The sequence below is a fragment of the Hakea prostrata genome, chromosome 1, assembly GCF_041222555.1.
Source record: "Hakea prostrata isolate BN-2017 chromosome 1, UWA_Hpros_2, whole genome shotgun sequence".
NCBI classification, from domain to species: Eukaryota; Viridiplantae; Streptophyta; class Magnoliopsida; order Proteales; family Proteaceae; genus Hakea; species Hakea prostrata.
In genome coordinates, this window is record NC_142600.1 from 4,745,414 (window position 1) to 4,766,107 (window position 20,694).

A 20,694-nucleotide genomic window follows, 5' to 3' on the forward strand; every position below is an offset into this window, starting at 1 on the left:
GAAAGGAAACAAACTCAACCGAATGGATTTGAATCACGCCAGTAGTAAAAGGTGAATGAAGCTGGAACCCCTTGAGATTGTGAGAAATCAATAGTAGCAGATGCGGTGGAAGCTGCTGTAGCAATGGCTGCAGTTGCTGGCAATGGTGGCAGTAGTGATCTTCAAGTTATCCTAATGATGACATTATCACTTAAACCCAAACATTAACGGCAGAGGTGTTTTCTGAATCCAGCAGCTCAAAGAGGCAGTATTGAGGAGTGAACAGGACAGCAGCAAGGTTGGGCCTTCGCTTTCTCACATCGTGTGAGAATGAGAAAGAGAAGTTTGTGGTTACTCAGGAACCGTGTCTCTTAAGAATAATAGCAAGACTAAGAAGTTGCTAAAATTGAGGCCCTTCATCATTAGGGAAAAGGCTACCCTTACGAACCAAAGTAGGTTTTGACAGAAACAAACCAGAACATCCACTGATGACTGAATAAGTCTAGTCCACAATCCACATGAGCCCAAAGATAACAGAAAGAGAAGCGGCTTCTTCCGAATGCTAGAAACATGGAAATGAGCTTTTCCTACATGGAGGATAAGTGGAAAAAACATGACCTTTGACCAGCTAAATCCACTAACTCCTAAAATCAATCCTCCAGACTTACACTGGATGAACTATCTTGAAACCCATGCTCAGATGCGTCTCTGGCTTAGAGTCATTGATAAGCAGAACAGAAGGAAAGCGGCCATTTTTAATTTATTAAGGTTCAAGAACCAGGAAGTCTACTTATTTATATAACATTAAGATCATATGTGGATGCTAGATTCATGGCAGGACAGTGCTCACAACTTTGACATGGCATAGTCCATTGCGTCAACAAGGAAATCTGCAAATACCTAAACAAGTTAATGTCTGCAAGAAGTAAAATAAATTTTAGTGAAAGTTGGGGTGGAGGAAAGAGAGAGAGAGAGACCTGCATCATCCTTTGTGAAGCACATGGGTGGCTTTATTCTGAAAGCATTTGCATGGAGACCTCCCTTTCCAACTAGCACTCCAAGCTCTGCAGGAGTAATGTAAGCCAAAAATGTTAAAAGAAATATGACAGAAAATTGTCACAGATAAACGCATGAACGGTTGAATGTGTACAATTACCTCTCAGCTTCTCAAATAAAACAGCAGCTTCTGCCTTTGCAGGCGTCTTCTCTTTCTTGTCAGTAACAAATTCTACACCAACCATTAAGCCTCTGCCTCTCACTTCTCCAATAACTGCAGATCAAGATATGTAAATATGAGACATTGATCAGAGAATAACTCAGCAAACATGCAGCACTTTCCAAGTAGTACCAACGTCTGAACTTCCTTGAATTGAAACTGATCACAGGACATCTTGAAATCTGTCTCATTAGACAAATGATAGACCAAGCCTTTATGCTTAATTTTTGCTATCTAAATTGATTGCAGAAATTCAATTGCAAATGAAAATTAATAATCAATGCCAATGAAGTTTTGATACTGCAGCACCCTGCATATGACTACTAAGTCACAAAAGACAGTATCAAATACTTTTTAGATAAAGAATTCCAGTAAGTATCCTTTTCTATCCATCAAGATGACAAATTCATGTTCATCTTACATAACCAATTTTCCCTGTCTAACCACCAAACAAGCAACTGTTGAAAGTAATTTTCTGGTATTTATTTCAGAAAGAATTGTCAGAAATCTATTCCTGAGAAAATTTTATGCCATGGTTTTAGAATATTTACGGTCATGTTTTTGTTGAAGGGCTTTCAACCGCTCAATTAAGTGGAAGCCAACATCCGCACAATGGGCTTGACGCTTCTCCTTGTCAAGAACCCTGAGCACTGCAAGTCCACCAGCTGAACATACTGGGTTCCCACCAAAGGTGTTAAATTGAATTTTCTGAGCCAAAACATTTGCAATCTCTGGGGTCGTAACCACTGCTCCTAAAGGCAGACCGTTGCCAATACCCTGTTGAGTGCATTAGCAATTTTAAACAAATGATAACATAAGAATATTTGGTACGAATTTGTTGGAAAAAAAAAAAAAAAAAGTCTCTGACTCTTTATGTACCTCAAAGCAAACCAATGTTGCATAAACATGATAAACCCTTAGTGAATATTCTCCCCCTTTTTCAGATCATTAGGAAAAAATGGAGGGTAATAGAAGATACCTTTGCCATAGTTACAATGTCCGGAAGAACCCCTTGGGTTTCAAAGCCCCAGTAATGGCTTCCTGTTCGACCAAAGCCACTCTGCACTTCATCTGCTATGCAGACACCACCTGCCTTATGTACAATATCGTACACCAATTTCAAGTATCCAGGGGCCAGTTCAACCGCTCCACCAGCTCCCTATAAATGCCAAAATGATGAACTAATAAAAAAAAACAGAAAAATAAAACAGAGGCTCCCCAGTCAAAAACAGATTGGCAACCAAAAAAATACCTACATCTCGTTGTATAAGTTATCTAGCCTAACCTGAAAGGTCTCTGCAATAAAGCCAGCAACTTTTCCTGAAGTACCAAAGTCAATGTGATCTTGTACATCTTTGGCATAAGCAAAGGCATCAGAGCCAAAGACCCCACGATATGGATCTGGATTCACAACATGATGAATTTCTCCCTGTAAAAGATTCAAAGTATGTCTTCGTAAGGTTAGATAAAAGTTCAGTTTTGCTCTTGTAAAAATATCTTTTGCAAATCTATTGATTGTGATACTGGATTAGTAAAAGTTGGAAAAAGTGGTGGGATAGGGAGTGCAACAGATTATATGAGATGGATGACACATCCAGAAAACAATTAGAGATTAAAAAACCAAAAAAAGAAGAAGAAGCTCAGAACAGACCTATGGAATTATAAAATTTGAACCAAAACAAATGCACCCCAAATTTAAAGTGTTCCTTTGTAAACTTTTCAATAAGGACTTCCCCACTAAAAGTAGGGGTGCAAGTTTGGCCCTAATGGCCCTGACCCGCCCTAAGACCCGCTCTAAGCCCAAATAGGGCTTGGGCTCAAGATTTCGGCCTTGAAGGCGGGTTAGGGCCAAATTAGGGCGGGCTTGGGATTACTCTTTGGCCTTCCGAGCTTGTCCCGAGCTGTCCCTGATTTTTTGCCTTGATTTTGGTCCTGATTTTGACCCTAATTTTGTTCCTGGTGCTTGATCTCAATGAATTAGGAACATGGACAAGGATAGGGCCAATCAGGGCAAGAATGGGCTTGGCTTGGCCTTGTAGGGCTTAAAGTCAGGGACAATAATCCTTGGCCCTGAATTAGGGTCAAGGCGGGAATGGGCCCCAGCCCGACCTGTTGCAGCCCTAACTAAAAGTTAACTTGCAAGAAAAAACCAATGTCATCTTTGATGCAACACAACAAGTTACTCTTCATGCTACAATGACATGAACAAATAAACTAGGAGATTATTCTTTATAGTTGGTGGGCCCCAATTCCAGCTCATGAGGAGATAAAATAGGAGATGTTGTGTGGGAGTGTTAAAAGATAATCTAGGATTTTATTGTTTACTTAGTGGGATGATAATGTAATCAAAATTTTAATTTGGGCAGGATATTTAGGATCAATTTTAGTTCTAAATGGCTAATTCTCCTGTAAAATCAGTTTTAATTAGTTTTAAATCGCCAGGATTATTGAAGTACGTCTCTTTTATTATTGAAACACTTGTAATCAGCTTATTGAGGAAGAAATAGAATAGATGAATTAAATCTTGAGCTTTGACAATTTAGGCCCCCTTTCTCTCTCTCCTTTTCTCTTCTTCTTCTTATTCTTATGAGTGTTCTTCTCCCTATTCCCCTGCTATAATTCTTGAGTCTTCTCAGGTTTCTTTCTTATTTTCTTCTTCTCTTTTCTGTCACCCATTACATGTTTTTTCCTGCTTGTCCTTCTATTGAATGGATCTGAGCAGCAGGTCTTTGAGATTGAGAGTGGAGTACCTCCAAGCCCCCCCCCATTCTTCACCTTAATTTACGAACTTGTTTTTTCAACCTCATCAGGTTTCCAGAGTCAATCTTTCCTTTTACCGATCTTTTCAATTACTTGTTATCTATGGCTTGCAAGGAATCACTGCCGCATACCCCACATTCAGCCTAAAAGCCACCACCATTTTACAAAATTTTAACTGTTCAACAGCAGAACTAAGTCTTTTCTCTTGTTTGATTTGACTCCTGACATCCCAGTCCCTATATCAACTCTGAAATAATGGATGATTTAAACAGAACAGGTTCTACTTCTCTTACAATTATTATTCATGGTAGCTTTTGTAGTGAACGTGGAGGTGGATGGACTGCAGTGGTTATTTATTTTTCTTAAAAAGTTATATAGCCCATGTGGATTTTGGCTATGCAGGGACAGAGCAAGAGACAAGAGCAAAGGGATTGCTCCAAGGACCATAGTGAATAGATCAAGAGACCATCTGGTCAATGTTTTCATCAACATTTGGATTGACTTGTAGGTTGATTACATCTTCATATCACTGGCCATGGGAGGTCTTTACTTTTTTATGGGACATCAAATTTACTTTTAAGTCTTTTAGACTTATGTTTGTATCAACACAAGATAGATTGTGTAACTTTGTAGTCCATAATCTGGCAGTCTTGGCACCATATGGTAGAAAACAATCTATTTGGGCTGATGATATACCTACCATTCTTTTCTATTAATGCTTGTTTTCTTTCTTGTTGTCTATCTATATATATATATAAAAAAAAAAAAAAAAACATATATATATATATATATATATATATATATATATATATATATATATATATATATATATATATATAAATATATATATATAACAAACATAAAATACAAAATAAAAAAAAAAAGGTACAAAAGCAAGCCAACTGTGATTGCTATAACATTGTTTGGACATTATAGGGAAGGTCACAGAAAAAAAAAATAAAATGATCGCATTTCAAGATATTTATATTCATGATGGAATTCAAAGGAATGTGGCAGGAACCAGCGCCAGAGATCTGACAGGACAAACAGGGCAAAGAGTCTAGTTCAGCATCACACCAGATAGGTGGACATGTCATCTACTACCAGCAGGAAACAGTAATTTTGATGCAATAGAGAAATGCAAAGAGTGTAAGAAGAAATTATTGGGTTTGCAAGAGGGATAATTGTTCCATTACAATGGAAGTAAATGTCATCGTATTAGAGATGATGATGAGGAACTAACATGGCAAGGAATAATGAGCATAACTACCTGTGAAGAAAAGAATACAGCATCAAGGGTTCAAATTCATGGGAATTTCAATGTGAGCTCCAGATTCAACTGCTCCGGATGCTGAGTTAGTGCAATCTACATCTTTCAAAGGCCAGAAACCTTCAAGCCACTTTTGGACCCATTCTCTTTTATCTATTTTATTTAATTATCTAATTGTTATATGTAATTGCTTAATTACTGGTGAATTTTGTGGAACTTGCCTTTTTCTTCCCATGTTTTTATCTGCTAAACCACAAGCTCATGGACATAAATTATTACCTCAAACAAATAGGAAACCTTAATCACCTTCAACCATACTCAAATTCTCAACCTTAACCTACAATCCTAGCCAACCATCAATTGCATAGTCGTTCCAACTTGCCACTCTAAAGCCCGTCTCCTAATCTAAATTTTGTGAGACCCCAAATCCTAACTCCTAAAAATCAGCCCCTACCCTAATTGCAAAAAATTAGTTAAACAGAGAAATTTAACTTTGAATTCTGAAAAACCTCTTAAATAGTAACCTGGAAGTAAGATATGGGATGCCATCTTTGCAACCTATGCCGCTGATAAATGACCAACAGAAAAGGTCAAGACATGTTACCCTGAACCACCAAGGAACTTTATGATATTAGTAGGTAAGTGTTAGAAATGATATCACACAATTTAATGTCACTCTTCCAAAAATCATGAACTTAAAAAGCAAATATTTGGCATGTGCAAATCATTACTCAACTAGAACAGAACCATTATTCCACCTTTAGTACTCAAATGAATGTTAAGGAAATTTATACGGAGAGGCAGAATTTTAATGGAAGAAAACAAAATAATATGAAGCTTAGGAGATACACAAACCTCTGGTATTGAGTACTTCCAAGTACTTAGAGCCGTCAAACCAAGTGTTCCAGAACTTCCACCATGGTATGCATTTCTCAGAGAAATCATACCAAGATTCCCGCTATATAGCCGAGCCATCAACATTGCTAATTCATTTGCCTCAGAACCAGAATTGACAAAATATACAACCTGCAATTTTTTAAGCTCAACTATTAGCAGCATACACTCTTATTCTTGGAGCAAATATATCATTCACTGTTGTTGCTGGAAGCAAATTAAATGTAAGCAACCAAGAAAGAGTAGAAAGTATGGGGAAACCGATAATTTCTAATTATAAACTGCCTAGTCCTTTTTACTGTTAAATTTCCATTACAGAAAAGTTTCTTCACTGCATACTCCAAAAGCTTTTCATTCATTCTTTACAAGAATTGCAAATTTTATTCAGTGCTTCAATGAGAGACAAGTTACATTTGATCAAACTTAATGTTCATTTCTATAGATACTTTACTTTCTAAAGGGCACTTAGTATCCAATGGTTAAACTACACCAGACTACAATTGGGAAGGAGATAACATGACAACAGCTATTGCTTATTTTGAGCAATTGAATTCAATTGATATAGCAATTAAGAATTATCATATTTGATGCATTTGAACAGGTTCAGAGAGAAACCTCTATGTTCCCATTTAAGTTCCCTGTAGGACAACATGGCATGCACAACCATGAAGTTCTACATATTGTGATTTGATCCGTACAATAACAATATTGGGGGTTTAAGCCCACAGTTCATTATCTTGTGTATAAAACCTTCTGCTATATTCTGCTAAAACCATGATTGGGGGGGGCAATAACACTGTAGTATTGATCTCATCTCATGTTCCAGTTCAATTCTGAGAATAAGAAAGCACTGCATAACAGTTTAAAGGCTTATAATCTCAATCAATTACCAACATATGTATATCAGTGAACAAAAAAAAAATTAGAAAAAAAAAAAAAAAAAAAAAAGCGAACCTTCAGGTTTCCAGGCATTTTCGATGCTAATGCCTCTGCATAATCAGCTATTGCATGGTGCAAGTAAATAGTTGTAGCATGCTGGAGAAGCTTGCTTTGTTCCACTATAGCATTCAGAACCTCAGGGTGGCAATGTCCACAAGACACTGTCACTATTCCAGCAATTGCATCAAGATAACGCCTTCCACTCTCGTCAAATAAATACTGCATCTTCCCTTCGACAATATTGAGCTAGATAAAAGAAATAGAACAAAACAAGATCAATTCCTAAAATAAAACAGTATATGGATTAGCATCTTCCGAATTATCAGATCATCATTCACACTCCCTGTCCCAATACAGATATAAATAAATAATATAAGTTAAATATCCAAAGGACCGAAGATATCAGTAACCTCAAAGCAGTAACAAAATAGTAGAATACCTTACAATCACTCCATGAAATTCTCAGATAATTCCAACTAAATTAGAGCCAAATCGTGCATTTTTGCAAAAATGACAGTTGACGATAATGAATCTTAGAAGGACCAGGCTTCTTAAACCAAGAACTCAAATTAAAAATTTTCATTTAACGTTCTCAGCAAAACATTTCTCTAATCGAAAACTCCGCATCCTCTCGTTTGAGACCCAAACAATCCTAAACGGCAACATGCAAATCCATTTTGTCACAGAGATTTTTAGCAGTTAAATAATTATTTCACGGTTTCTCCTTATTCTATCAGAAGAACCATGCCTTCAAAGGACATTCAGATGTGTATATGTGAGTATGCATCAAATCAAATAGTGACTGCAAAAACAAAATGGAACTTCAAACCAAATAGTGACCTCAATTTTAGAGAAAAGGTAGAAAATTGTTTAGTGATTTCAAATCCATAACAATTATCTCTAAAACTAAAAAACAAAATGGAATATCAAACCAAATAGTGACCTCAAAACCTTAACACCTAATAGGTTTTCCCTCCCACTCCTTCACTGATAATTGTTAATTCAGTGATTTCGAATTTGATTTACATGGACGAAGCAAGCAAACACACTTACAGGCTTCTGATAGTAATGGAACAGAGAGGGACCTAGATATTTCTTTCGCTTCTGTAGAATTTCGTCTCCAAGAGGTCCCTTGTAAGACTTCGGTTCGTAATCGAAGTGAGGAAGCGTAGGAGCAGATAAGGATGAAAAGCTACGCAACAATAAGGGTCGAAGGTTTTTCCCAGCTTCATGGCTTCGCTTCAAGAGATATCTCTGCAATGCCATCGCCAAATCACCGGATGATATATGAAAAAACTCTCCGATTGTTCGCCAGTGAAACCTCAATCCGTAGAAGTAAATCGACACAGAGCTCTGCCACAAGCCTATATCGCTCTGGATCGAATCGAATCTGGACACAACTGGAAAAGGTTGGACAAGTATTTGGCGCCATGAATTGCTGACGTGTACTTTCTTGGTTTTTATTTTCCCGCTGCCCTACCATACCATCTGCCAATCAAATAAAATTTAGTGTGTTATAAACAAATTTTAAAATTATATTCTATTTCATTGGCTGTGACCAGAGGTAACAGCAACGTTCCTGCTACCGAGTATTATCGAAATTTTTTCTGTATGATCGTTGGACGATTCAAAAAGAGAAACTCGCGAAAAGTGAGAAATATTCATTGGCTTATAGTGTGAAATAATGCTACTGATTTGACCTCATGACGTGTACTCCTGATATTGAGTAAGATTCTTCCACCAACCACTCCCACCATTCCTATTAAAACCCTACAAATAACCACCCCACCACACTCCACGTAAGCATGAAACAGAGTGTGCTCCTTTTATATCCTCCATCATACATTTAAGTGGGAGATGAATTTGGATCCTCTGCTCCCACCTTTACAAGAGTGTGGGGCCAACATTGTGCTAGGCTTGCCTAGGTCAGGTCGAGCAACACAAGACTCAACACTCTTGTGAAGGTGGAAACATGGATGTATGCGCACTTGGGTTGGGAGCGGGAGGATTTGGACTCGTGAGAGATACAAAATTGAAAAGGTACACTAGATATATGGATACCACTTTTAAATATATGATAGAAAAATACGTTAAAAGCATAATCCTCTGCCCTCAAAGGCCTCCAACCATGTGATGCTAGCTTATTTAATATTACATGTTCATGGTGTCATTAGATGCTTCAATCACCTTATGTACTAATGCGTAGGTTAATCATATTGAACGAGCTTATGATGGTTATCCTTAAAAACTAGGTATTGGTTGAGCCAGTGCAGCAATGAGCATGTTGAACGAGTTAATTAAGGCTATAAGAAGTTCAGTGAGATGGGTTTGATTTAAAAGCTTTGAGAATGTACATCCAAATACGCCCCCTCCTCTCCCTTTTTTCTTTTTTCTTTTTTCTTGATCATCCATCAAGATACACCTTATAGGTTGGTATCAACATAAATATTGTCATGCAATATGATGTACTAGGCTGGATTTAAATTTTTAATAATAAATACATTCTTTTTTTTTTCCTATCCAAAAAAAATATACATTCTTTTTTTGGGTAGATTATTAGATACATTAAAAATGTCATAAATATAATAATGTTTGTATCGATAGGAAACTGTTTATGAAATTTGCCATGATCCATGAAACACAAGATCATGTAATCTATTGCTTTAAAAGTTGGAATCAAGTTGCTTGAATTGCCCAGCTGAGATGGGTAGTAAGTGTAATTGATCCAATCCAAATTTTGGGTTACTGATCCAATTTGAGGTGTAAATAAGTAGATATGAGGGTTCAATTTTGTATTGTCATTTGAATTTTGTATATTGTATTTATGAAGGAGAGTATTTTATTTTTTGTTGGGATCCGAGGTTCATTTGGATTATAGTCCACGTGCACCATGACTACATCACCTGGACTACGGCTTCAATAGAGTTTTTATATATAAGTTAAATATACCATTTGGGAGAATTGAACCTACGACCTATCACCAAGAAATTTCAACAAAGGATTAAGTATAAGTTAGCATCTAATGGATCCGACTAAGCTTTCTAGGACATTTATAAAAATAATAGTTGACTTAAACCACAAGAAGCTATATCAGTTGGCAAATACTAAATATCATAGTATGAGATAAAGTATTACAATCACTGTTGAGAGGGGACGAAAGTCACGAAACCTAGACGACACATGACTGTTTGATACATGTATAGGTTACGTGTCATCCATTTAGATGGACATACAACATTCTTGAGGGAAAAGGATCTGGATTTGCACGTAATTGCTATTCCCAATATAAAAAGATAGCAAATAATAAAAAATAAATAAATCAAATTTTTTTTTTTATGTGTGGGTTCCCTCATTGATTAATGAATTAATGTTAGGTTTATTTAGTGCAATATATTACGTGTGAGTCTTAATCATACTAAAACCGTCTGCCACTGTTAAAGTGTACCATATGCACTCCCTAATTGAAAGATTTTGATGTTTCAACCCAGGTGTTCGGTTTGATTCAATGAAAGGTTTGTTTACCACAAAAAAAAAAAAAGCATATTCAAATTTCAAATCTAAAAGAACCAAAATACTACTCAAGTTATTTAATATATTGTGTTATGACTAAAATACCTTTTAATTATTCATAATGTTTTCATTAAGCGTTAGTTAATACGTAATTTAAAAAAAAAATTGTGAATAATTAAAGGACATTATAGTCATAATACAATATATTAAATAACTTGAGGGGTATTTTGGTCTTCTAAGTTTGAAATTTGAATACACGCAATTAACAATATTAATTTGGTTGAGATTCACACATAATATATTATATTAAATAACCCAACGTTATTTTATGGTCTACGAAAGAAACCCACATGTCAAAATCTTAAAAGGAAAAAAATAAAATAAAATCGGTCTAGTGAAAGTCGAAAGATATAACAATTGAGTTGATTTTATTTTGTGAGACGGGCTTTGGGTTATCATAGCCCAATCACAAGGACTGGCGTCCATAGGCCCAATGTGAGACGGACTAGCTACTTGCCGCGTTGCCCTAATTGAAATGAATAGAGACCGAGCCGTATGAAACTACAGATGGCGCGTATTTCTGACGCCACATCGTCTGTAGAGTATAAAAGAGTTTCCGTCGACCGTTTTACATTCCCTCTCTTTCAAATCAACTCAATTTGTTTTCTCCCTCTTTTTCTTTCGCTCTCTCACACGCTCACTCGCAGGTAAGCATTCGAATCTTGCACAAATTATGATCGCTAATAGTGTATATGGAAGGAGTGTCAGAATCTGCAGAGAATCGCTCCGTTTTTATAGTTTACAAGTATGTTTTGAAGTTTCTTGGAGATTATCAATCTGCTTTTGCTTATTATGCCACATTTATTTGACAGGAATCAGGAGATTTCGTTTTTTTAGCAACAATGTCTAATATTGCATCTGCTGCAAATCCGAATCCTAATAAGTCGATCGAGGTATTGTATTCTTGAATCTTGATATTAAAGCTTACCTGCTGCCACCGTTATTCCTATTATTTGCTCATTCGTTTAGGTTGTCTTATCTTGATTTCAGGTTGTTCAACCTCCTACAGATTCGGTCACTAGCCTTTGTTTCAGTCCCAAGGGAAATTACCTCGTTGCTTCTTCTTGGGACAACCAGGTTTTTTTGATCGCCGCTACTGTTGCATTTCTTTGTTTTTTTCTTATTTCCCCTTTTCTTTCTAGTACATCGTTTCTCTCTCTTGCTAATTTGAAGTAAGTTTATTATCTGTAATCATAAGTGTGCTTTCTGTATTATATAGCACCTCCTTTTACATTGTTAACTTTTCATGAAATTTTTGTTTGAGATACTCATTTCGTTCTGTGTGAAATCTGATAGGTTAGATGCTGGGAGATCACGAAGTCAGGGGCTACCGTCAGCAGTGTGCCTAAAGCATCATCCAGTCATGATCAGCCGGTATAAACAGTTAATGTGTGGATTGTGGACTCAGGTCTTGCATTTTGCATATTTAGCATTAAATATGGTGGCTGTAGGTTTTATGCTCGACTTGGAAGGATGATGGAACGACGGTGTTTTCTGGAGGTTGTGACAAACAAGTTAAGATGTGGCCACTGATGTCTGGTGGTCAAGCCATGACCGTAGCATTGCATGATGCACCCATCAACCAAGTCGCTTGGATCCCACAGATGAATCTTTTGGTTACAGGAAGCTGGGATAAGACCCTGAAGTGCGTTCTGGTTTCTTCATTTATTTTCTTCATAGTAGGTTTCTGTCCGGTCCAGGTAGTTAAGTGGCCGAGTTTGTTACAACAAGTAACTGTAGTTAATTAAGTGAATGTGGATAACCTATTAATGGTTTTGCTAATCTGCTTATAGGTACTGGGATACTCGACAACAGAATCCAGTGCATACACAACAACTTCCTGAACGATGTTATACACTATCAGTTAATCATCCTCTAATGGTCGTAGGCACCAGTGACCGAAATATTGTTGTGTTTAACTTGCAAAATCCTCAGGTGAAACATTAATTATTGTTAGTAACATGATTATTATTATTATTATTTTCCCAATATGCTGGGTCATAATAGGCTATCGTAGTTGATATAAGAATATATCATGTTATATATATTTTTAAACTCTACTGTTCCTATATCTATCTATATGTGAGTTCATGCAGATTCATTTTAAACACTTGAATGCTCAATCCAAAGTTGAAACCACAAGGCATTGCCTGTTTGTGCTTTTAATCCTAACCTTCTTAATTCTCCTCAATGCTCTAGCAATAAATTACTTGTTTTCACTTCTCAATTGGCTTCATTTTTATTTCTAAGTCATGATTTTCATATTGACAGACAGAGTTTAAGAGGATTGTTTCACCCTTGAAGTATCAGACAAGATGTGTTGCAGCATTCCCCGATCAACAAGGTTTCCTGGTAAGTATGCTTTCTTTCGTTCATCTATTGTTGAATTTGTTAAAAGGTTCCTTTGCTTGTCTTTCTCTTTCTCATACTTTAGTTGGAAACATGGAAGCATGTTATTTAATGAAGGTAGTTTCTTATTTTCATTATTGTGTTACAAACTGCTGCAAGCCTGCAATAATAGCAATGAGTAATTTATCAACAGAGAGGGGGTGGGGGGGTTTACATGCCTTACCTATTAGATATCATTTGCGGTGTTTCTTGGCCTCACTTGGAACAACTATAAGTCTATAACACTTATCATATAATGTGATCAACGATGGCTAATTGATTCCCCTTGCATGTAGTTAGATCCACTAAAGTACACACTTTACCTATTATAAATAACCAGTTACCCATTGAAAATAGAATCTGTGATGATGTTGGCCTTGCCGAATACTGTACAACTTAAGTGAGTCAGAATACTTATTTTGGTAATTTTTACATCTCTATACCTAATAATATTGTTATGCAGAAAATCGAGCTTTTATTACTTGTTTGAGTATCATTATTCATCAACTTAAGTGAGTCAGAATACTTGTTTTGGTTATTTTTACATCTTTATAGCTAATAATGTTGTTATGCAGAAAATTGAGCTTTTATTACTTGTTTGAGTATCATTATTCATCAACTTGTCTTGCCTTTTCATATTCTTGAAGGCTGAAAATTTGGTAGAAGCATTATTATTTTCCAATTTCTCATATGTAGTTGATGGAATAATTAGGTTTATTAATGGATCTTTTCTTCAAGATTGCTGAAACTGAAATTTGGCATCTGTTCTCAGGTTGGTTCAATAGAAGGGAGGGTGGCGGTTCATCATTTGGATGACTCACAGCAAAGTAAAAACTTTACTTTCAAATGCCATAGAGAGGGCAATGAGATATATTCAGTCAATGCTTTAAGCTTTCATCCTGTAAGATTATAATTCTCCACTCTGTTACAAACTGTCTATCCTGTAGGGTGTTTTAGCTATAAGCCTATAACAGCTTTATATAAGTTTTGCTGTTCTTAGTGGTCACTGGACACCATTATTGATGGTTGGATTTTTTATTTTAGGTTTATCAGTGTGGTCATATTGTGCCTGAGATTCTGGTGTTGTCATGGCTGTTTTTTCTTCTGGGTGATTTAATGATGGATCTCTACTTTCTTGTATGTGCAGATAAAAGACAGTCCAAGCAGAAATCAGGAAAATAAATTAGTATTAGCTGTAGGAATACATTTTTCCTTGTTTGTTTTTGTGTGCAAGCAAAAGAAGTTAATTTTTATTGTTAGGGTGAATAGAGAAAGGTACTTTGTCACTTACAGTTACTTTAACCATAATTAGAGGAGAAAATAAACAAAATATAACACAGGGCCAAGAAACAGCAGGAATCCATCTGTTCGGGTTCATTCGCATGCCTTATTGCTTGCACTGTGATTAATGTAAATGCTAGAGTTTTTTTTACAGATTGCACGCTTTAGTGAGGATTAAACTCCGGGTTGCATGCTTTAGTGCCCTAAATTATAGATTGCTCACTCTCAAAATTACAACTCTCACACTTCTAACATTCCATCCAAGATTTTGTTAAATCACAAGTAAAATGACCATATTACCTCATATAAACCCTCCCGTACCCAACCCGTAGGTGGGTGAAGGGATCCCCTTCACCCATCTTCTACCTACATCTCGCCTGAAACAGCCCATTGCCATCGCTGGAAACCACCCCAACCCCTCCCCCTGCCGGCGACCACCGCCCCCCACCTTCCCCTACCGGAAATCACCCCCTCTTGAGAATACCAAAAGCCATTGAAGGAGTGGAGGTTTGGTTTTCTAGTTCCTTTCCCACTTGAAGCGAACGACGAAGGAAGGTCAAAAGTTTCAGATCATTAAGGGGAAGAAGACAACTAAAGCAACTAAAGAAGTGCTTAGCAAGAAAGAGAGAGAGTTGATCCAAATTCCAAAATTTTTTCCTTTTCCGGAGTCCACTAAGATACTTCTTTCTTTTGATTTTTCTGTGGAAGACAATAGGTGTTGAATCAATAGACAGGTAGCTTGATTGGATTGATAGATCGGTGATGGACAAAGTGATCACCACAACCAATGCATCATTTAGTTCCCAGTCAGCATCATCGCCTAATTTTTTCCCCTCTAGCCTCCCTTTGTTCTGTGTTCCTGGCATTTTCTATCACCCAATTTCTCAGGCTCTTCACCACTTCGTTAGAACTTCCTCCTAGAACTGTTAACCCTATTTTTGTCTTCATTCCCGACCCCTTCAACGTGCTCACTGGCTTCAATGTCTTTTGGCATTCTCACTATGGGAGAGAGAAGGGGGGTGATTTTTGCCAGGGGAAGGTGGGGGTGGTGGTCATTGGCAAGGGAAGGGGTTGGCATGGTTTCCGGCGATGACAATGGGCTGTTTCCCGTAAGGTGTAGGTAGAAGATGGGTGAAGGGTTGGGTATGGGAGGGTTTAGATGGGGTAAATGGTCATTATATTATAATGAGGGTGATATGGTCATTTTTCTTGTGATTTAACAGAATCTAGGATGAAATCTTAGGAGTGTGCAACTTGTAATTTTGAGAGTGCAATCCGTAATTTAGGGCACTGAAGTGTGCAATCCCGAGTTTAAGCCTCACTAAAGCGTGCAATCTATAAAAAACTCTAAATACTATCAACTATACATGATAATGTCTGATAATTATTTATGAGGGTAGGTGAACATATTTATGCTTTACTCTAGCTTATCTGATAATTAATTACTTGTGGATCTTGTTAAACATCACTAAGGCTGCTGAACCTGATCCTTTGAAGCAACTTTGGGATGTGGCTTATGAGGGTTGGTCCAAAGATTCTTATGCCATCTCAATAGTGAAATTTTTTGCTCAAAACAAGAAGAGCAAGTATTTGAAAAGTGCATTTAAAATAATAAAATTACAAATCTCCGAGATCCCTGTTAGGCATTTTCTCTGGGGCTCAAAACAAGAAGAGGAAGCATTTGAAAAGTGAATCTAATGTGATAAAATTATAATACCCCTAGATCTCCATTAGGCATTCTTGTAATTTTGGAACTTAAATTCTTGCTTAACCCTTTTTGTGCTTATCTTGTCTTAAATTTGACCTATTGGATATTTATCCTTGCAACCTGTCCCCATAACCCCCCCCCCCCCCCCCCAAAAAAAAAAAAAAATGTAAAGGGAATATTATTAGATGGGTTCCTTCAATGGCCAAACTATTTATTTTGTTGTATCTGCCATGTGTCAATAGAGCATGGTGATGCAGAAAAAGTTTGATTCTTGTAGTAATTATTATAAAACTGAAAGAACTTTTTGATGTCTGTATGAGTTGGAAATGCTTAAGGATTGATTTAAGAGAGAAGAGAACGTAGGAAGTGAGAAAAGAAGAAGAGAGAGAGAGATGGCACCCAAATAATGGAGACTGTTGTTTCCTCTTCCCTGTTTGATTTACTATTATCAATTGAGAATTACAACACCTCCTTGGGGAGATAGAAGGTAAACAGAAAAATTACAACATAAAATACAAGATACTGTTAGTGGCCAAACTGCAATTACTACATAAACTCTAACATTAGTGTCATATAGTGTCAACTTGGTTGCTAGGCACTCGTATAGCTCCTTGACAACTATGGTCATACATTCCTAGCTTGCTTAAGAGAGTACTTAGCTGATGAGAGATGAGCCCCCGGGTAAAGATGTCAGCCATAGTTGTTACTATGCCTTGTGAAAAAGGCATTGGAGAGGGTAAAAAGGAAAGCCAACGCCAACATGATAACCAAGGTGCTTGGACCCTAGAAATAGCCTAGGTGACAAACTTGATTTTTTTGGGTATTAACAATTATGATATTAGCTAATTGATTGCTTGCATTAACAAAAAAGAGGGCAAATATGGCCAGCTTCAATCTTAACCTAGATGAAAATATTGACTGACCTCAATGTTTTTTGTCATGTTTGTCGCATAGGATCGTGTGCTATTCTTATAAGCCTAGTGATTGTAATGGAGTCTTATAGGTACATTAGTATCAAATCCCAATAGTTGGAGTTCACATGCTCTGTCAGACAGCTCTAAATTCTGCCTTTGTGCTTGATTGTGCCTCAAATGGTTTTTTTTTCTACTCCTCCATGTGACATTGCCAACCATTAAAGTACAATAGCTGGATGTAGGTTTCCTGTCTGAAATTGAACTAGCTCATCAAGATTAGTGATTAGTGTAGCTTTCAATTCTCAAATGGTTGTGCTTGGCATATAAAAGACCTTTTCCTGGAAAGGATTTCAAGTACCCGAGGATCCAACATACAACGTCCAAGTCCCACTCTTAGGGACGTCCATAAATTGACTTGCGATCCCAACTACAAGAAGTACTTCTAAGGGACCCAAATTTTTAATTTCAAACTATTAAGCCAAGTTGGTTTCAGCCGAACTATCTCAGCCCTTCCATCTCCATTCACTACAATGTCATCAACATAAACAGTAAGTATTGTGATGGTATTATTACCTTGTTTAATAAATGAAAATGTTGTCATCTTGGCTCTGGATTTAGTTATTTTTAAAATAGCCACTGGAACCCCTCAAACCAAGCCTTTGGGACTGTTTGAGATCATATAGTGCTCTCTTGATCAGGCAGACTTTCCCTTCTGCTGAGGGAAACTTGAAGCTAGCGAAGTCCACATCTGCACTTCTTTTTCTGGGCCACCTGACTGATACATTGGCCAATCTTTATTTGCTGCCAAATATAAGAGAACAATTGTCTAATTGTGCTTAGCCACGTGAATAAATGTCTCTTGGTAATCAATCCCATATACCTGACTGTATGCTTTGGCCACCGGCCTGGTTTTGTATCACTTAATTTACCATTTGATCAAGTCAAGTCATGCCAAGGCAAAGCCTCAAAACTAGATACCCGATTGAAAACAAGCTGTCTCTGAAGATAAGTCAAGCCAAGGCAAGGTCTCAAGACAAGACGTGCTAAAAGGCTGAATAAACTTCAAGACATGTTTGTGTAAATGTGTTTCCACCTGCAGTGTTGAAAGCAAACATCTAGCGGAATTCTCTCTAGTGTTGAGAGCTGTGGGCATAGATTTTCGTAGTCAAACCATTATTAGTCGCTTACTCACTTATTTCTTGTGGTTGATTTATTGGCTTGAACTTCTAATTGTGCATTTTTTTTTTAAATAAAAAGAGATCCAGTTCACTAGATATAACCTATTGACCCACTCTAGGTTCTTTCACATTATCTGTATTCTTGCTTCTTTGGAGACCTTTTTATATGATATAATTTGTCATAAAAAAAAAAATTCCATGTGTTCCATAAATTCTTTAATCAAAATATTTCCCCAGTAGATTAGTAGATATACTCCTAACTTTTGACTTATTGGGAATTTGGTTTATCTGTTGTTTGGCGTAGTTTTCAGAGCTTATGTGGGTAACCTTTATTCCAGGTACACCATACTTTTGCAACATCAGGCTCAGATGGTGCTTTCAATTTTTGGGACAAGGACAGTAAACAAAGACTTAAGGTATAATTACCTGCTTTCTGTTTTTATTGTTATCTAATCCCAGAGCTGTTATTGTTTTCGTTAAATGCCAGTATTTCTTACCATTATGCAGGATAAACAAATTCTTCATGATAATATCATTCTGATACATATTTGGACATGCTGCTGTAGACAAGCCTAATCTACTTTATTATCTGTATCTTTTAGTTCACCCTGCTCCCTCTTATTATTCTCCCTTCTTCTCTCCTATATGCTGTTGATCTTCACTCTTTTGAAAGTCATAATTTTGCGGGGAGGACCGTATCTTTGCATCTGTGGTAACAGAACCTTTTCTGATTTTCCAGGCCATGTCTAGATGCAGACAACCTATACCTTGCAGCACTTTTAACAGTGATGGCTCATTATTTGCATACTCGGTATGTCTCTATTTCCATGTAACTGAATTACTAAATGAAAAAAGGGTTATCAATCATATGAAAGACTATTTTGCTCACTAAATGACAAGCGATAAAGCAAAATGCAATACAATGCTTCCGTGTTTGAACTCTTCTGAACATGCTATCCTCTGTCTAAGCAACACCCTCCCCTTTGCAAACAAAAGAATAGAAGATGAACTCAAGGGATGTGCTTAAAGCACCAAGGTCAGTGTTGGATTCTTGCAATAAATAATGTTTTCCAAACCACAGCAAGATAGCTGAAAAGTTAAAGAGAAACAAATCATGTGGCAGGTGCTTTAATAAGCTCTCTAATTTTCTAGAAGTCGGTGAACCTTTATGATTTGTCAGAAGAGTGCTTGGGAGACCTTTATATTTTTGGATTTAAAAATTTCTTATAATGGGAATGGAAGAAATTTCATGTTTGGGTGATCCATTAGTCCTGGCATGGTTTGGATGGAGACACGGATATGTTAGGTCAGGTGTCAAACTATGATGATGTCGTGTGATAGTGAAATTTTAAATTCTTTCTGTAGGTGTGTTATGACTGGAGTAAGGGTGCAGAGAATCATAACCCTGCAGCTGCAAAAACCCACATTTTCCTTCACCTTCCACAGGTATGTTTATGCTCGTCTGGTTATTTCCGTCCCTTATTCCTAGTTTTGGATACATTTTAAGAAAAGTATAGTGTGAATTTGGAAACAGAAACTACATCTAATCTAGGCCATTATACCTGTAAATCTCCAATTTGTACATATCCCCTTGGTCCTTTTTTTCTTCTTTTTCTAATGGTTGGTATCGTTACCATTACAAGTCATAATCATTATGATGACGAGAACTCCCTCCCTTTGGTGTTTTGTTGGCTTTCTTTGATGATCTGAGAGACTGGGATGTGCAGGACTCGGAGGTGAAAGCGAAGCCAAGAGTTGGAGCCGGTGGTAGAAAGTGAATTTCCTTGTCTGGAGTTGCTGATAGGACTTCAAAGGCAAATTGTCTGGAGTTGCTGATAGGACTGCTGGTTATGGGGTTGGTTTGTATTGCAAATGGTCCAGTTCATCTTTTCAAGTTCCAATTTTAGCGTGGAACGAGGGTACCACACCCAAATCGTCACCCTCTACTGGGATGAAAATTGTGGCGGAGAAGTTTCATGGGTTCATTAGTTTACTGCTTAATCGTATAAAGACATTCGTTTTTTGCTCTTATTTTGGGGTAGGAATCATTAGTTCTGGTCGTTCATTGTTCAGCTGCATTTGGGCTTTAGAAGATTTTGTTATACAATAGAAGTGGATGGTTCTTCAGATTTTCTGGATTTCCAACAACCACGGGTGGTGGTTTGGATCCGCAAATATTATACTATTTGTTAGACTACAAGCCTTGATTGTTGATTCTCAGGTCGATATATGGGAGAAAATGTAGTTTCTGAGGAACATAGGCATAGCCTAGAGTGCGTAGCATTTGCTTTGGCAAGCCAAAAATCCACATGATTATCCTTGTCTGATGGCCGATTTGGCTTTAGCTTCTGAACTGCATTTTCCTTCAACAGGTTAATAGCGATCACCTACTTCACCATCCAAATGAAATCTCAGACACGATTCTCCAAGCTGATCTGGTTCATTTTCTTCTCTCCTTACTCTCCAATGGCCAGGCCAGGCCTATTATTAGTGTATGTAGTCAGTTTGACGGCATTTATCTGATCCTCGTACTTGTAGAGAAGATTCACGAATTTACAAACCTTCAATATCTAGTGTTTGGCTGTTTGCCTCCCCTG

At 37.1% G+C, this 20,694-nt stretch overlaps 2 protein-coding genes across 2 annotated transcripts; one reads left to right on the plus strand and one right to left on the minus strand.

The window, feature by feature from the left end:
* Positions 1–510: 510 nt before the first annotated feature.
* Positions 511–8,464, minus strand: LOC149026851 (alanine--glyoxylate aminotransferase 2 homolog 1, mitochondrial-like). Its single transcript, XM_089156676.1, has 9 exons — positions 8,112–8,464; positions 7,074–7,304; positions 6,081–6,251; positions 2,481–2,624; positions 2,175–2,354; positions 1,747–1,972; positions 1,136–1,249; positions 957–1,043; positions 511–869 (listed from the first exon to the last, which is right to left on the minus strand). Exons 1-9 carry the CDS (start codon positions 8,322–8,324, stop codon positions 826–828), a joined length of 1,410 nt encoding a protein of 469 aa, XP_089012802.1. The 5' UTR covers positions 8,325–8,464; the 3' UTR covers positions 511–825.
* A 2,682-nt stretch (positions 8,465–11,146) lies between these two features.
* RAE1 (Transducin/WD40 repeat-like superfamily protein) lies at positions 11,147–20,497 on the plus strand. Its single transcript, XM_089156708.1, has 12 exons — positions 11,147–11,275; positions 11,441–11,521; positions 11,619–11,705; positions 11,925–12,002; positions 12,080–12,273; positions 12,422–12,563; positions 12,900–12,980; positions 13,789–13,917; positions 18,436–18,513; positions 18,837–18,908; positions 19,463–19,543; positions 19,825–20,497. The coding sequence occupies exons 2-12, from the start codon at positions 11,471–11,473 to the stop codon at positions 19,873–19,875; spliced, it is 1,044 nt and encodes a 347-aa protein (XP_089012834.1). The 5' UTR covers positions 11,147–11,275; positions 11,441–11,470; the 3' UTR covers positions 19,876–20,497.
* The last annotated feature ends 197 nt before the right edge of the window (positions 20,498–20,694 follow it).

Excerpts from the sequence above, each read along its gene's own strand:
- RAE1 (XM_089156708.1), top strand. The coding sequence starts at position 11,471 with ATGTCTAATATTGCATCTGCTGCAAATCCGAATCCTAATAAGTCGATC. Across the intron at positions 12,274-12,421 it reads AGCTGGGATAAGACCCTGAA|GTACTGGGATACTCGACAAC; the intron begins GTGCGTTCTGGT and ends ATCTGCTTATAG. Across the intron at positions 18,514-18,836 it reads ACAGTAAACAAAGACTTAAG|GCCATGTCTAGATGCAGACA; the intron begins GTATAATTACCT and ends CTGATTTTCCAG.
- LOC149026851 (XM_089156676.1), bottom strand. The coding sequence starts at position 8,324 with ATGGCATTGCAGAGATATCTCTTGAAGCGAAGCCATGAAGCTGGGAAA. Across the intron at positions 2,355-2,480 it reads TTATTGCAGAGACCTTTCAG|GGAGCTGGTGGAGCGGTTGA; the intron begins GTTAGGCTAGAT and ends TGGCATTTATAG. Across the intron at positions 870-956 it reads CTTCACAAAGGATGATGCAG|ATTTCCTTGTTGACGCAATG; the intron begins GTCTCTCTCTCT and ends AGGTATTTGCAG.